Raw genomic sequence first — 17023 nt, 5'->3', positions numbered from 1 at the left:
TTTTGTAGGTAAAACATAAAAAATACGTAGCATTTTTTTTATTGCCCTCAAATAAGTCAAATTTATCCCTTTTTCGGTGGAGAACTTTTTTAGTAGCAACACTTATGAAATGTCAGAATTCTACGAAATAAAAAATCAGATACGACAGATTTTACCAGACAATTAAATTTTTAACAAAAATCTAGTTTTAAAACAGTTAGAAATTGTCTTGCTTGTTACCCACCTGTGTATTACAGGAGTGTATTACCGTATCAAATAAGGTCAAGAAATAATTCTCCCTTTCATTAATCCAAATCACCAGGATGACGCAACAAATTCTTGTCAATCAACGCATCGCTAAAAGCATCACTTATCTGTATTATTTCGCTCGTGTCTTCTTTAGGTTTTGTGTCTTCGAGGTCGTTGGAGTTGGCAGAATGATCGCTAAGACTCAAGCTCGAGTCCACGTCGTCACCATAGCAACGGCGTTTGTGGTCTGACGGGAAATTGTGATAGGAATGCTCCACTCGTACGGCTTGCATTGTCTTACTGCAAATGATTTCAATTATTTCACGTAATGTTTTTTTAAGCTGTTTAATTTGTACTCTTTGGTCGGACGTCAATAAAAGGTTCCTAATTATTTTCTATTTATTAATAGGAAGATAAATTTCAATTTAATTATATTTTGTAGAAATTTTTTGATCTTTAATTTTAGGTTATTTTGCATGTACATTTTAGACTGTTATTTTAAGAATTAAACATTGCTACCGTACTGATTCAGAAGTAAGGAAGAAAAGTCTTTGATGCCCGTGCATATCAAACCTGGTTACTCACTGATAAACAAGAAAACAAAGTAAGAGTATGTCAAAACAGTGTTGAAAGGAGTGTTCTAGGTCTGAAATTGACCGAGTAAAACTGGAAGTAATAAAGAACATGACAAAGTTTAGAAACTTCTAGTAAAAGATTGAAATGGAAATGGTCACACACATTATGAGACAAGACAAAGATAAATGGACGAAGAAAGCGACGGAATGGCTTCCTCTCTATTACAAAAGAAAACGAGGAAGAAAAATAAAATAAGAAGAAGATATAAAAAGAGCAGCTGGCCCTATGTTTCTAAGTAAAACAAGACACTGAGAAGAGTGGAAGCTCTTAGAGGAGGCCTATTTGCAAGGACAAGCTGTAAAATAGAAATTAACCGGCTTGCCGATTAATTATTAGTGTTTATAGTACTTCACATTTGTATGTACTAGGATAAGTATTTTACAGCAATTAATCTATTATTATTGATTTACCTGGTTTTCCTTAGTATGGGTCTCCCCAACTCCACTTGCAACTCCAATGAATAAAGCTTTGCAAGTGACTCTAGCTTTTCTTTTTCTCCTGGATCTTGCAAATTTGGAAGTTTCAACTCGGCCTGACAGGAGTCTTGTAAGAATTTTGACAACTGCTCATTTGCCGCACTCAATATCAAGAGGCCAGGCCTTTCTTCACGTATTCGTCTACATCCAGCCCTTATTTCCCTCACTTCATTTATACCTAAGTTTAGGGAATTCTCACTACAGTAGTGATCACTTTGAGGCGACTTTTCGCTCAAGTTAAGATCGCTCGACGATGTTTTCTGTAACGTAAAATTTGTGCGCGGCGTCGTAACAAATTCTTCCTTTCCGTCAGTTTTTTCTTGATATGTTTGAAAGGACTGAAAAAACGTCTTATCAGCATTCTGTCCCGAAGGACCAGCATTTTTGATATCACTAAATGTTGCAAATGATGATTGCAGCACTACATTAGCTCTATCATCCTCTTCATTTACATCCACAATTGTTTTAGTGTCTGACATCAGAGCATCTTCATCATTACCAGAGTCCACTTTTGCCCTCTTCTTTTTACATCTGTTCTTTGACGTCCATAGGCTTTTCGTTTGTGAGTTTTCTTTTTTTAAACGTTTGGGAGGTGGCATGTTGCTAATAGATTTTGTGCAGTTATTATTGACGGATTTCGAAGATTTAAATGTCAGACTTTTATTAAAAACTTTGAGTTCTTCTATCCCAGGCCAATCTGTTAGTTCATCATCACCTTCTCTGTCACTGTCTCCATTTCCTGCTCCATCAGAATCACTGCTGCTTAGAGAGCTACTTTCATTACCACAATCCATTCCACCAATGTCTTCGAATTGCAAGGGCTTACGTAAAGAATTAGGAGAGTATTTGCTTAACAATTTCATTTTCCTGTTATATTTTTCATTCATATTGTTGATGGAGTATGACGGACTAAAGAAAGGAGGCAAGTCTGTTGCTATGGTATACCCAGTCATTTTTGTTAGAGTGGGTGTACCATTTTTGGATGAATTTTTGTAGACAAAGTTAAAACTTGAACTGCCAGGAGATAAAGATGTGTTGGTAAAAGGAGATGGTGTTGAATCATTAGATGTCTGCGGTTTGAGAATTATCTTTCCTGGTTGTAGCACTGACTCTTTCCTCTTTTTCTCCAAATCATGTTTTTTTGATTTGATATCGTTTTTGAAATAAATAGACTTAGATGAACATCCCCCACTGAATGACCTCTCGCGCATTTCACAAGCATCACCTTTATCCCTATGAGACCATTTTCTTTTACCACAAAAAGCATTTCTGTAAAGATATAAAATCAATTATTATATTTGTAAAGATTTAAATAAAATATTATTTATATCTCTTTTTTATCTTTAAATTTGACAGTTACGTAGAATAGGTATATATTAAAGGGTGTTTATAGCATGCTTTGTTAAATGCTTCGGTTATTTGCATTACGTACTAACCTCTCCGGTTTATATTTTGTAACATGGATAAGTGGTGAGAGTCCTGCTGTTTTATGATTTAATGCTGAAGGTACTAATATACTTGGCTGAAAATAAAAACATTACATTTTATTAAATAAAATTGACAAATATTATTAAAATATTCAGTATGTTTTTGTTTAAATATTTTATTATACAAGGTGAAAAACTAAAGAGATACAGGCTTTAACATTCATAATTACAAAAACAATACATCCCCGTCCATCTTACCTCTGCTAAGATGCTCAATATTTCAATGGGTGGTGAATGTTTACCATCTACATAGTCTACTGGCATCTTTTTCAGTTTACGCTTCCGTCTTGTATTTGCTGGTCGACTCGGCGAGAAGTTCTCATTAAATGAGTCAGACTCAAAATTGCCAATTTGGCAGTAATGACGGGATTTAATTGAAGTATGTATGTTGACATGGGGGTCATCAGAGTCAGAAAGAGGTTGTGTGATAACAGGTGCCTGAGGTGGACTACTAGAACTGCCATCATCAACTAAGCTCACAGTTACTGCGGCAGCTGTAATAGAAGTAAGCTGTGTCTAAAAACATTTTAAAGAAGTACTTTTTTGGCTTTAGTAGCATAATTTATACAAAATATACTATAAAAGAAATAAAAATATTTTTTCTTGTGAATGATAATTAATATTATAAGTAATAGAGTATATTGGTGTACATCTCCCCATTCTACCTCAAAATTATTCATATTACATTTTATTCTCACATTCGGAAACTATTTAAATCATAATTTATGTGAAGTGCAAATTTAGTTATAGTGATAAATTACTTAGTAGCCCAAGGTCAAATTAGATTTGTGATAAAAACATAAACAAACTCACGCAAGTTTCCTGCAGATCTGGTTCTCCGCCGAAATCCCAGTTTTCTACGTTCTTGCCTACCGCAGTTACTTTCCTCTAACGCCAGATTTAAGTCATGCGATAATCGTTCCATGTTAGAATCGCTCAACATAAAAATATCATGATCGCGCAGTTCGCTACATCTAGAACATACGATACCCGGCCTTGTTTGTTTACAGCTTACTGTCCTACTTGTGGCCTTTCACAAAACGACTTATTTATATATTTTAGAAAATAAGTTAATCAGTTGATCCAGTTTACTTTTATATTCAAGAAAATTAACCATAACTTATACACTTGTATGAAAATCGAAGTCTTGCAACATATTCAATATAGAAAATAGTATTTAGTACTGTAATGATACAGAATTATAAATTAGACATCCGAAATACATAACGATTACAAAAGTTACAAAGACGAAAAGAAATCCAAACTATATTATTATGGAACTAAAACAATTTACATTTAAAATCTATTTAATAAAATTTAGTGTCATACTTTACACTTTACAGTCATTCTAGCTGTGTAGACTGTAGCATTACTTTTCAGATCTGTCATCTGACAGCTGACGACTAACAAAGATTTATACGTTTTGAAGGGAAACCAGAGTAACTAACTTGAACTAACAACTATATTATATAGACTAAAAGTAAACAACCTCAAATCTGTAGTTTAGATCCAAATGTAACAATGGTACGAGGTATGAGGTAGGCCATACCACCTTGTCGTACAAAAAATTATAATTTATTCGTTCATATATTTAAAAAACAATCAGCTATTTAGTTTTTTATCTGTTATACCAGATAACTAACCAATTGAAATGAAAATTCCAGTTAATTAAAAAAAATATACTTGCAATTACGTATTATAAAAGTCTAGGTGTCCAAACATTCGACAAATCTAAAAAATAATGCTTATACAATCGAATTGGAAACTGGAGCTGAAAATACTATACTCACTGGACAACCTAATTTAAGAGCTGCGTCTAATGTATAATAGTTATGAGGATGGCACGTCATATACCCAAAATCAAAAATATCAACATTAAATCTTATAAAGTCGTAATATAATCCTAACTCCAAGTTATCTGCTGATAAATAATTTAAAAAAAAGAGCGAGGTTATTTCATGGAAGTTATATTGTTATTTATTTTAAAATTTATGATCGTGGGTTACAAGAGGTAAAGCAAAATAAATTATAACGTTACATTCTGTGCAAAGCATGTAACGTTTTACATATATATCTGTGATCATGGCTGATTGGTTCAGATGGATTCTGGCGGGAACCTTGAAAAAGCGCGGTTGTCTTTAAACTTTAATTTTAAATTTTTTCTATAAATAGTGATTTTTTTATAGTTAAAGTGATTTTAAATATTGCTATTAGCTGCTGAAAAGCACAATAGCAATGGAGGTAAACGAGGGGGGCGGGTCTCACCCGCCCGCCTCAATAAAACGGCCAAGGCCTACGGATGAAGGAGGAGGCGTAGGCGCTGGACGATCGGACTGCGGCGATGAGCGAGATGCGTATCTGCCCTATTACAAACCGAACTATAAAAGACTTTATCCGGAAAACTCAACCAACACAGACTTTAAAGTGTATGTGGAATCCACAAACGACGATAGATTGGGCAACAAGAGCCCTATATATTTAAATCATATTTTCGCAATGGACATAAAAGGTGTGACGGGCATTCAGAGGGTGAATGCCAATAAAATAGCAGTATTATTTAAGCAGTATAATACGGCAAATAATTTTATTAACAATACCACTTTTCTGACAAAATATGATATGAAGGCGTTCATACCGGCAGCGCAAATTGAAAAAACCGGCATCATTAGATTTGTTCCAGCGAACATCTCTAACAAAGAACTATATACTAGACTTTCATCAATATATGAAATAGTGGCAATAAGAAGGTTTACAAAGAAGGTAGGACAAGAGCGCATTGCATTGCAAACTGTAAGCATCACTTTCTTATCTAATGTACTGCCTAATAATGTACAATACGATCTATTCTCGTACAGAGTTTTCGAATACATTCCACCTTTACTACAGTGCTATAGGTGTTTTAAATTTAATCATTCAGCTAAGATTTGTAATGGGAAACAAAGATGTAGTATTTGCGGAGGTGAACACTTGTATAAGCAATGTGATAAACCAACTGAGATCAGCTGCATAAATTGCAGTGGGCCTCATCTTGCGATTTCTAGATTATGTCCTATCAAAATAAAGAAGATTAGTGAAAAGAAAAGCAACATTTCTTATGCAAGTGTTGCCTTAACAAAACAAGTTACCACCAATGAAACAGATTTCCCTCCACTCCCTCCACCAAAACCACAACTTGTAAATAGTAATGTTATTGTAAATAAGTCTCTAAATATCTCTGCAAATAAAGTTAAAACAGTCCCTTCTAAGGACCTTAAAAATCTAATAATTTCCAACAACGATGTACTTATGGCCCTAGTGCAGACGTTGGTGGAATTAGCCAATAAAGATGACAGTACACCCACGAATATGAAAACTATAAAAGATGCATTATTAAAAAATTTAACATAATGGATTGTGTAGGGCCTAGTTCTACACAATCCAAGCTACGTATTGTTCAGTTTAATATTCAAAGTGCAAATAGTAAAAAACCTTTATTAATTCAATTTTTAAAACAACAAAATATTGATATTTGCCTTCTAAATGAGACATGGTTTAAAGATAATAATTTTAAAATACCAGGATATAATATTTACAACAAAAATTCAAACAATGCACATAATGGAGTTGCAATACTAATAAAACCATACCTTAAGTATAATATATTAAATACTAGATTTTATGAAGATATACAAACAGTTGGTGTATCTGTATCAACTGGACATAGTAATTTAACAATTCTCTGTATATACTGTCCACCTTCAAGTGGGCGTATACAATTTAATAGACTCCGTTACATTATTAATGATTTACCAAAGCCCATATTTATGAGTGGTGACTTTAATGCTCATCATATTGCATTTGGTTGTCAGTCAACCAAAAGTAGAGGTCAGGAGTTATTTAATTTAATTGATGACTTAGATTTGTGTATTTTAAATGATGGTAGACCTACAACCTTAAATCGCCCTAGACAAACTGCTTCTGCCATTGATGTAAGCTTCATTAGTGGCAGCCTCGCACCACTATGTGAATGGTCTGTACATGATGATACAATGGGAAGTTACCATTATCCAACAATAACAGAGATTTCATTAGATATAGATAAATATCATCTCAATTCCCCTGTAGATAGGTTTATATATAAAAGAGCTGACTGGGAAAAACATACACAGATCTTTCAAAAACAATGTTTAATGATTTGATACTTCAATCACATGATCCTATTTCAACATATAATAATTTCTGTTCTCATTTAGATACTCTTAAAGAAATGTCAATTCCAAAGCTCACTAAAACAAATACTTTCATAAGCAGACCACCATCTCCTTGGTGGAATTGTATATGTGAACAAAGTGTTATTGCTTCATATAATGCACTAAAACTATATAGAAAAGAACCTACTATTGAAAATTATATTAATTACAAAAGAAAAGATGCCCAGAAAAAGAGAACAATTTCAGAACAGAAAAAAATTGGATGGAATAACTTATGTAACACTTTTAATAGAAATACTCACATAAGTAAAATTTGGAATTTATTAAAAATGTTCAAAGGCATAAGACCTAAGAATAAATCATATACAGATGTGTTTATGGGCCTTTCTCTACTAACTGGAAACTTGTCTATTGAAAGTTGTCCCAACCCTATTCTTCCATAAAATAAAAATATAATACGTTTAGTCGATAGATAGTTATAATATAAATACATATAAACAAGAAACCATTGTAATTTTTCCTTATTTTTCGAATTATAAGCAATTTTGTAAAAAAATGCGGCAGAGGACTGTTTTGCCACCCAGAGGACTGTTTTTTTTCACCCACATAACAGTTTATGTCAAAGTTTATATGAAGAAAAACACAATATTAATTAATAGATGTAATCAAATAAATTCTCTTCTTTATTGAATACTGTATCACATACAGAATTTAAAGACATATTTATCAGGAACAAATTACGAGCTTAGCTCTCTAAGTAAAGAATTAAAATAATTATAATCAAAATTAAGCTTAGGTATTACTAAGAATCGATGGAGATGGACAGGACACCTGCTCAGAGGCCAGAGAGCAAAATGGTCGAAAAAAGTCACCCAATGGACACCTCGCTACAACACCAAGCGAAAGAGAGGAAGACCATGTGCCCGGTGGGCTGACGACTTTAAAAAAGCCACTGGTCCTCTGTGGCAAAGAATTGCCAGGGATAGGAAGGAATGGAAACAGTTGGAGGAGGCCTTTGTGCCACAAAGGCAAGCTATACAAGAGGACAGCTGTGCTTGTTAAACTTTTTTTTCTTTTTTTATATACATTTATATTTTGTTCTCTTGTATTAGTTAAAAATAAAGGCTTTGAATTACTAAGAATCAGCCTTGGTTACTTATCAATGCAGACTTATTTCTTAAAAACAGGTACAGGTATATTAAAATAATAAAATATTCGTTTCCCTTTTAGGGCAATATCTGGGTTTATCGCCTTCTTCCGTGTCTATCTTATTAATTACTGCAGCATAAAATTTTTCAGTGTTTCTTACTAGAAATTTAACCAAGACGTAATCACCGCTGGTGTAATTCTGTTGCTTCATTCCAAGCTGTCAATATCACTTCCTGTAGCGACGACGGCATCAGCGGTTCTCTTGCAGGTCGCTCCAATGCCATTAGGGGCCCCTTTGCCATGGCCACTCTCTGAATAGTTCCAGGTAAACTTCTTCAAATTTAAAATCTTTTGTTGAAGCCTTGATGCTAGGATATAAAACATCGTTTTGTTTCTGTATTGCGTTACGGGTCCATCGCTGACGAAGTGGATACTCTTCATGTTAGGTGGGAGAGTTTTAAAGATTGGCCGCAAATGTGCCCATATAGCAGCTGGTGAATGTGTGAGATTTTTGGAAACGGTACAATAAGACTTGATAAAGTTTTTGGTATACACTACCACAGTATGAATACCTAGCTGAAGTCTCGACCCTCCAAAATTAAATGCTTGTATTTCTTGACCGTATTTAGAACAATAATTTTCTGAAAAATCCATATGTATGATAGCGTCTTCGTCGGTAAGGTTTTGTTTGTATTTGTTGATAGCATTGTATTGATGGGCCATGTTTCTCTCGTGTTGATAATAGGCTTCCAAATCCTCGTGCAGCTCTTCTATTAGTTCTCGAGGGCGAACCGTTAACGTTTTCTTTAGGTATTTGTTAAGTGTTCGAGCATTCTTGGTCTTGGGGTCGTTGTAACTTTGTTTCTCAGATATCAATTTTTTTATATCTGATATCTTAATCTTTCTGCAATTCGTTTCTGCTCTTTTATTTCTTCTTTGGTTTTAGGTTTCTTCTTTGGTGGCATTGCGGCTATAATAAAACAATAAAGCATACTTTCAATATTTTAAAAAAACCTTAAGGGTTTAAAAACTTCCAAAACCCATAATAATAGAAAGCAAAAGACCTGAATTAGCGTGACAAGCCAATGTTAGAAAGAAAGAGGCTATCGGCAAGCAGTAGGTTAGTGCAGACTATAAAGAATATTAATAAAATACACGGACGTCAAATAAAACAGTCCTCTGTCACATTGAACAGTCCTCTGTGTTATAAATTTCCAGAGGACTGTTGCACAGAGGACTGTTATTTTTACGTAAAAATGGCATATTACGTATCAGTTTTTCATATTACTTCATAAAAAAGATACAGCTACAAATTATCACAATGAGTACTTTTCTTGTTAAATAAATATAATTATAACACATAAAACACCGTAAAAAATACTTACCAGAGGAATGTTCTCTCAACCCTACAGAGACGTGGCTGCCACACAGAAGAGGAGTTGTTACTCCGTAAAATGGCGGCGACTTGTTTAGCAAGGCGACCGAGTAAACTTCACACTGTTAACTTTCCGTTTCACTCGAAATGTAGCCACAATAGTATTTAATATTTTTGTGGCGCGATATTGAAATTGTGACAGAGGACTGTTCAAAAAATGTTTGGACAAAATTCGAACACTAGTTTTTAGTACTTAAAAATTATCTAAAATTATAATTGTTTTTTGTTAACATGCATTCAATATTCTTTATGTTCATAGAGTTATAAGATTTTACATTTTTAAATACTACTAATAAATACCGAACCGAATCATACTCGATCCGGAATTAGGACATGACAGAGGACTGTTTTTAGTGGCTTTTAGACCAAATTTATGAAATGATTATGATTCTAAATTATTGATTAAGCTTGGCTACGTAACTAACAGGTTATATATTATGAGTTTTAATAAATAAAACTATGCATTTATATAGCCAAAGTAAAAAAAAATGCTTGGACCATGATTTTCCTGTTAGTAGAGAAAGGCCCTTATATCTCCACTCTTGGATAAATTATCAGATAATAGCAACTTAATTGAAGTAGATCAACTGAACTTTGTTTTTGAAATCAACAATGATAACCCAAATTCAAAATTTTTACTGGATCCATTTTCATGGTCTGAATTTTTAACAAGTTTGCAGTCTAGACGAAATACAACTCCTGGCTTAGATGATTATCCTTACATTGTAATTAAAAACTTAGATGTTTCTGCCCAAAAGTTGTTTCTTAACATCCTCAATTTGCTTTGGAGTAATAAATCTATTCCACAGTCATGGAAAACACAATGTGTTGTCCCAATACTTAAGCCCGACAAATGTCCTGAGTTTGCTAGTTCTTATAGACCAATTTCCTTGTCATCCTGTCTTGGTAAAATATTCGAAAATATGGTGAAAGTCCGTCTTGATTGGTATGTTGAATCTAAGTGTTTCATTCCACCTATACAATTTGGCTTCCGTAGAGGGCGTAGTAGTGCAGACAGTTTCACCTCTTTAATCTCTGACCTGAAAAATGCAAAACATAGAAAATTAAACACAGTTTGCGTATTCCTAGACGTTCAAAGTGCTTTTGACAGTGTTGATCCTGGTATACTAGTTCAAATCATGTCTAGGTTGGGTGTGCCCGGGCACTTATGTAAGTGGATTTTTAATTTTTTGAACAACAGAACAATCTATGCTAGGCATAATAATATTCTATATGGACCCAAATGTGCCTCGAGAGGTACAATGCAGGGTGCCACACTATCTCCATTACTGTACAATATATACACAAGTGAAATTTGTAAATATGTAAATAATAGGAATGTAAATATTTTACAATTTGCTGATGACATTGTATTATACAGTAGTAATTACAACTTAGAGATTGCAATAGATAATATGAACAAATCCTTATTTCAACTATTACAATATTATAATTATCGTTTACATTTAAAAATTAACCCATCTAAAAGTAGTGTTATGTTTTTTGGCAATGAAGCCTCAAATTCGAATATTATTTACAATAATGAAATTATAAATAGAGTCACTTCAAAGAAATTTTTAGGAATAATACTAGACCCAAAACTAACTTTTGAAGAACATATTAAATATATATCCAAAAATGCTCACAGAGGACTAAATGTTATGAGATCACTTTGTGGTGTAACATGGGGTGCAGACCAAAAATATTGTCAATATTGTATAAAAGTATTGTTAGAAGTCACTTAGATTATAGCTCACTCGCTTATATGAATAGTTCTCATGTAAATAAATTAGACATATTGCAGAATAAGGCTTTAAGAATAATATCTGGTGCTATGTGCTCAACTCCCATAAGGGCCATGGAAGTTGAGACAAAAGTGATGCCTTTGATTTTGAGGCGAATCTTACTTGCTGAAAGATACTGTCTCAAATTAATAGCATCAAACAACACTCAAGTAATAAACAAAATTGTACCTTATATAGATAGATCCCCAAGAATACCGTTAACAACAGCACAAGGTCTAATATGTGGTAATTCTCCAACAATGTCCGATATATTTCTGGAAATAGACAATAGTTTTTCTAAAGTTAGAAAACAGTGTCCATGGCCATGTTACTCTTTCTCTTATCAGTGTATTTCACATCCAATTAATATAGTCCAACAGACAATAAACAATAATTCAGAAATGCTTAAATTTTTGGAGGAAAATACAATGTACTATGTTATCTACACTGATGGGAGCAAAGCAAGTGATTATGTACATGCTGCTCTATATGATCCACAAGCAAAATTTTCTTCAAGTTTTATTCTGCATGAACCCTGCTCTATATTTACGGCAGAGGCATATGCAGTGTATCAGGCATTAATGCGTATTCGCGAAATCAATAATATTAAATATTTTTTAATAATTTCTGATTCCTTGAGTTTGATAACAGCTTTAACTACCCTTACAGTTAAATTCAAGTCTAATTATATCCTTTACTTCATTAAACAAATAATTCAACAATATCACAATAACAATATTCAAATTTTCTTTCTATGGGTACCTTCCCACAAAGGTATCTCTGGCAATGAAATGGCTGATAAAACTGCATATGAAGGAGTTAATGCTGTTGACGTTAGAAATACAATGAATGTTCCTATGTCCGATTACTTGCAATGTATTGACCAGAATATTCAAAATTTGTGGTTAGAAATGTGGAAGAAAGATCAAGATACGAAAGGAAAATGGTATGGAAGCATACAAGTAGACTTACCTGCAAGACCTTGGTATCATCGTATGCAAGATGCTCCTCGAGACTTTATTACTATCATAAATAGACTGCGTTTTGGTCATAATACTGCACCGTCACACCTTGCTCGACTCGGCATTATTGCGAATAAAACATGTTCACATTGTAATTCAAGTGATGGAACTGTGGAACACATTATCTTCGATTGTCAAAAATTTTTGATCGACAGACTAGTGTTGGCCAGTGGACTTAGTGATGTTGAAAATAAGTGTGATTTATTGTCCCGCCTGCCGCCTTTAAAAGAATTGTTACAAGACGAACTTACTTATAAGCACATCTACAATTACATAAAAAATACAATAAAAACAATTTAATGGAATGTGCTCATAGGCGTAACATTACGTCTATGAAAATTAAGAGTTGACCTAAAGGTTGTACATGCCAGGTCATAAAATCCCAAAAAAAAAAAAAAAAAAAATTGGTTCAGATATAAAGTATAAGAACGTCAGTTTTGATTTTCGTTTTTTTTACTATGCTGTCAATTTTTCGCGCTAAATTCTGTGTTTGTTATCTACCTTTGAAAACACATTGCAATTTGTATTGTGAAGTCGCAAAAGAATATTATTCCGCGATACTTTGAGTTCTCATTTTCGTAAGTTCTTTAACTATTATATTTATATTCGTCCATTGCAATAAGTTATCATTTTTATGTAATTAAAAACCGTTACGACAAACTTTTGTGCATCGTCGATAGATCTTTTTTTTGCAGTTTGAACGTAGCAGAACCTTCATAGATTATTTACACAATATTTAGATTAATTCATAATTACCAAAATTCTGCGGGTCCTTTTACGCTGTACTGCAATAGCTGTATCGTGTGATGTGTAACACCAACACTCGTAATGAAGTTGCTCTATTCAAGTAGCTCTCATTATTCTCATCATTTATACTTATAATAAAAGTGCAACAGATTCACTAAACCTTGTATTATTCATATATATTTAAATGAATTTCTACTAAAACAGTTAAGACATGGAGGGGGCCACCCCCGACATTCCTCGTCGGACGCGTGCTGCTCTCGCTGAAATCCCTGCTCGTATGGATCGTCTTCGGATGACTCCTCTTCAAGCCATCGCTGTAAACACCAGGGAGGTGTCACCTGGCCTACCTACTGGGTACTTGAGTCCAGCACCATCTCCTGATGAACAGCTCATACAACAAAGAGGTATTAAAATATTTACTGTTGAAGATCAAAGATTGTCAGCTTAGTTGATTTCTGAAATTATTCATGCATAAACCTTAAATTTATCTATTCAAAATCTGGTAATGCATTAAAAGCTTATCCATTTCATATATAATATCCATTTCAACTCAGTAAAGTAACGATTTTGATAGAAACTTGTGATTTTTCTAGAAAAGTGTGTAATTTAATGTTATTATTTTTATTTTGTTTGCTTGTATACCAATTTTCACAATAACAGAATAATAGTTATGACAAAAACTGACTGCCCTATAAAGTTTACTATTTGTCAGATCCGTCATTAAGAATAATGACGGATAGTGGTAGAAACCACTATGATGATTTACTTCATAGCTGACAAAAACCACTTTCTCTATCAAAAATGTAAAATTTGTCTTAAAATCCAATTCAGAGAAAGCTTTTGCATTTTTAATCATATTAATTTCCAATAATTAAAGTGATTGACAAACAATACACTGTTGATCAAAAGTATTTGCCATCATGTTGTTCCGTAGGTTTACAGTCCCACGTGTAGAGATGAATTTTGACAAAATTTAACAAATCTCTTGGTTTAGAATTTAAAAATTTCAATATTATTTAATAGATCTCTTATAGCTAAGAGGTGCTTATTGGTAGGAAGAACAGGTAGACAACAATCTGATTATTTATGTTTCATAAACAATGTCTGTTAATTTCCTTGAAATATGAGAAATATTGTTTACTTTTACATATAAACCTAAAGATTTATAATGTATTAAATAAAATAATACTAGAAAATCTACAATTTCATGCTTACTAACAGTAGTATATTATGTTATGTTTCTCACACCCTGGATTTAGTCCCCATTAGGTAAAAAGACTAGGTTTTACTTTACTGCAAAATTGGTTTGGCTTATTGAAAGTGATGAGAGACATATGACTATTTGATTCTAAAATTTTTTTACTTGACTTGATTCTTATGTATTAATTAAAGATATTTTAAATCTAAGATTTTTTACATTATACAAGTTTCAAGGTCAAAATCCTTCACAGAGTCAAGATCAATATTAATAATATAGCAGAAATGTGTCCGTCCTGTCATACTTCACAATATGACCAACTGCAACTTTTAATTTCAGGTAGAAAGCGTGCTCCAGTCAGTTGGTCCCCCGACATTGACACAAAGCGCAACTCCACTTTTCATTCAGCGGTTCGTACTCCTCCACGAGAAGGTTCCAGTCGCAGTTCTCCCCCAAAACTGGGCGTGACATTACGTTCAACCCCACGCAAGCGTTTATTACTGGACGAAGAACGCGTTCCTATAACTCCCGAGAAAATAGACTTCAGTGACCTTAGTACGCCGCAAAAGTTCAAAATCACCTCCCCAGTTAAATCTACTCCACCAATAAAACGCTGCCGGTTAGAAAAACTCCTCGATCCCGATTACAAAGGTCCGATTGATACACCCCTCAAAGGTCTCAGTCCCACACAATTAATAAACATTATCAAAAAAATTGCACACAAACATCCCGAGATCGACGACGAGATTCGGAGTGAAATGCCCCTTCCAGATCTCTCGCCATTAGAAGAAAGACTGAACTATTTAAAGTCGAACATATTTAAGAGTCTCCCAACATCAAGACTGACTTCTAAAACGGATTCACCTGCATTCTCTAGGGTCGCAACGCATCTTGCCGCGTTCAAAAAGTGTTTGGTTGACCAGGGGAAAATGTTGATAGAGTCCCAGCACTGGGAATCGGTTCTTCAATATGTCTTTTTAGCGTGGAGTTATGTTAGGGCCACCCCGGTGTGGGACAATCAGCCACATAATGTTCAAAGGAAGCAGTGTTTTAGGGCGTTGTCAAACTTTAGTATGACGGCCTTGAAAAAGGGTGTGTTCACATCAGATGTACTTTTGAATCTTCAGGACAAATTGCAGTCCATGGAGGCTGATAGCGAAGATGTTAAGTCGAGTGTTAAGTATGTTGAAAGTTTACTTAATGATACATAAAGTTACCTTGTACCTCAATATTAAATGCTGTTTTTGATTGCTTTACATGCGTTTGTAAGTAAAGATTTTTGTAATTAATAATTTTTAAAACAGACATGAAGTTGCGTTGTGTAATGTCATAAACATAAAGTAGTTTAATTTTTTAAATATAGTTTAATGCTTCTATTGTATTGCTTATTGTAAGTTAAACTAGAAATAATTAGTTAAATTTAAGACTTAATTTTTTGTGCCTTTTATAAATGTAAACCAATTTTAAAATGGATTTTTAGTGATTTTATCATTATTCGTATCAAGTTAGTGCCTTAAGTGAGTGCCTCCCAAGTGACCAAATATCAGATGATATTATGTAGAATAATAATGTTGTGGTTTATAATAAAAATTGTGTTTGAATAGATCTTTTTTTTAACTGTTCTATAATAAATTTCTTGTGGGAGTGCCATGCTGTTGCTTTCTGGCTTTAGCTACATGGGCAGGCCCGACCGGGGCAGTACTACTGTCTCAGAAAACCAGTGTTATATGATGCAATAGGTTCATCTTATTGTACTTTCGTTTTCTGCGGTGTGTGAAATTCCCAGAGCGCTCTAAAACAGGTTTCGATATCGCGGTTTAATTTACTACTGTTACCAAAGTTAAAATAAATAAATAAATCAATGGCGCTGCAACCTCTATAGGTCTTGGCCTCAGATTTATGAATCTGTTTCATGATCATTTTTGAAATCTAATTTTTGGGTCTAAGACATGTTTTCTCATGATGTTTTCCTTCCCCGTTCGAGCAAATGTTAAATGCGCACATAGAAAGTCTATTGGTGCACAGCGGGGGATCGAACCTACGACCTCAGGTATGAGAGTCGCACGCTGAAGCCACTAGGGCAACACTGCTGCTTTACCAAAGTTTTTTTTTATTGGCTCTGGCACGGTTTTTGCATTAGCCAGCGTCAAGTATAAGATTTTTATAATTCGTGCTTTTTGCCTTTAGAAATTCGACCATGTCCTCCATGTACGGTTTAGGCACTCGCCCGGTACCGCACAACCCTCCCAAAGGCCGAGAACAAATTTTAAATTAAATTAAAACTTGCCCTCGAACCGGGAATGGAACCCGGTACCCCTCACCTAGCTGCCACTTAATAAGACCGCTAGGCTATGAGGCCCTTATACCAAAGTTAGTTAGCTCAATTCTAACAACAACACGGTGCTACCATCTAGAAACTGCGAAGCCGGCCTTATTCCTTAAAGAGACTGATATCCTCCCCGGCTACTTCCTATCTGGGGTACAAATTGGAACACTACTTTGTGCCGCTTGCGATATTCAGCGGCTGGCTGACCGTAGACTGCCATGAACATTCGCGGCTCTACGCGTGCATAGCATGTGTAGCGACACCACTACCCTGACAAATCACTGCGATTACGTGCAGCTTGCAATGAATGTTGCAACTTAGCAACATTCATTGTTATGCGCATGA

General features: G+C 34.2%; 2 protein-coding genes and 1 long non-coding RNA gene across 3 annotated transcripts; 1 reads left to right on the top strand and 2 right to left on the bottom strand.

Annotated features, from left to right (window-relative positions):
* Nucleotides 1–80: 80 nt before the first annotated feature.
* LOC125051813 lies at nt 81–4172 on the bottom strand. Its single transcript, XM_047652386.1, has 5 exons — nt 3641–4172; nt 3026–3321; nt 2777–2862; nt 1275–2609; nt 81–528 (listed from the first exon to the last, which is right to left on the bottom strand). The coding sequence occupies exons 1-5, from the start codon at nt 3768–3770 to the stop codon at nt 285–287; spliced, it is 2091 nt and encodes a 696-aa protein (XP_047508342.1). The 5' UTR covers nt 3771–4172; the 3' UTR covers nt 81–284.
* Nucleotides 4173–10490: 6318 nt separating this feature from the next.
* On the bottom strand, nt 10491–12593 carry LOC125051599. Its single transcript, XR_007117308.1, has 3 exons — nt 12358–12593; nt 11575–11660; nt 10491–10641 (listed from the first exon to the last, which is right to left on the bottom strand). It is a non-coding gene; the product is annotated as an uncharacterized LOC125051599 (long non-coding RNA).
* A 257-nt stretch (nt 12594–12850) lies between these two features.
* On the top strand, nt 12851–15955 carry LOC125051598. The gene is made up of 3 exons (XM_047652028.1): nt 12851–12985; nt 13359–13558; nt 14692–15955. Exons 2-3 carry the CDS (start codon nt 13366–13368, stop codon nt 15561–15563), a joined length of 1065 nt encoding a protein of 354 aa, XP_047507984.1. The 5' UTR covers nt 12851–12985; nt 13359–13365; the 3' UTR covers nt 15564–15955.
* Nucleotides 15956–17023: the final 1068 nt, after the last annotated feature.

Source organism: Pieris napi, chromosome 8 (assembly GCF_905475465.1).
Source record: "Pieris napi chromosome 8, ilPieNapi1.2, whole genome shotgun sequence".
Classification (NCBI taxonomy): domain Eukaryota; kingdom Metazoa; phylum Arthropoda; class Insecta; order Lepidoptera; family Pieridae; genus Pieris; species Pieris napi.
This window is presented reverse-complemented; position numbering and strand designations above follow the sequence as displayed.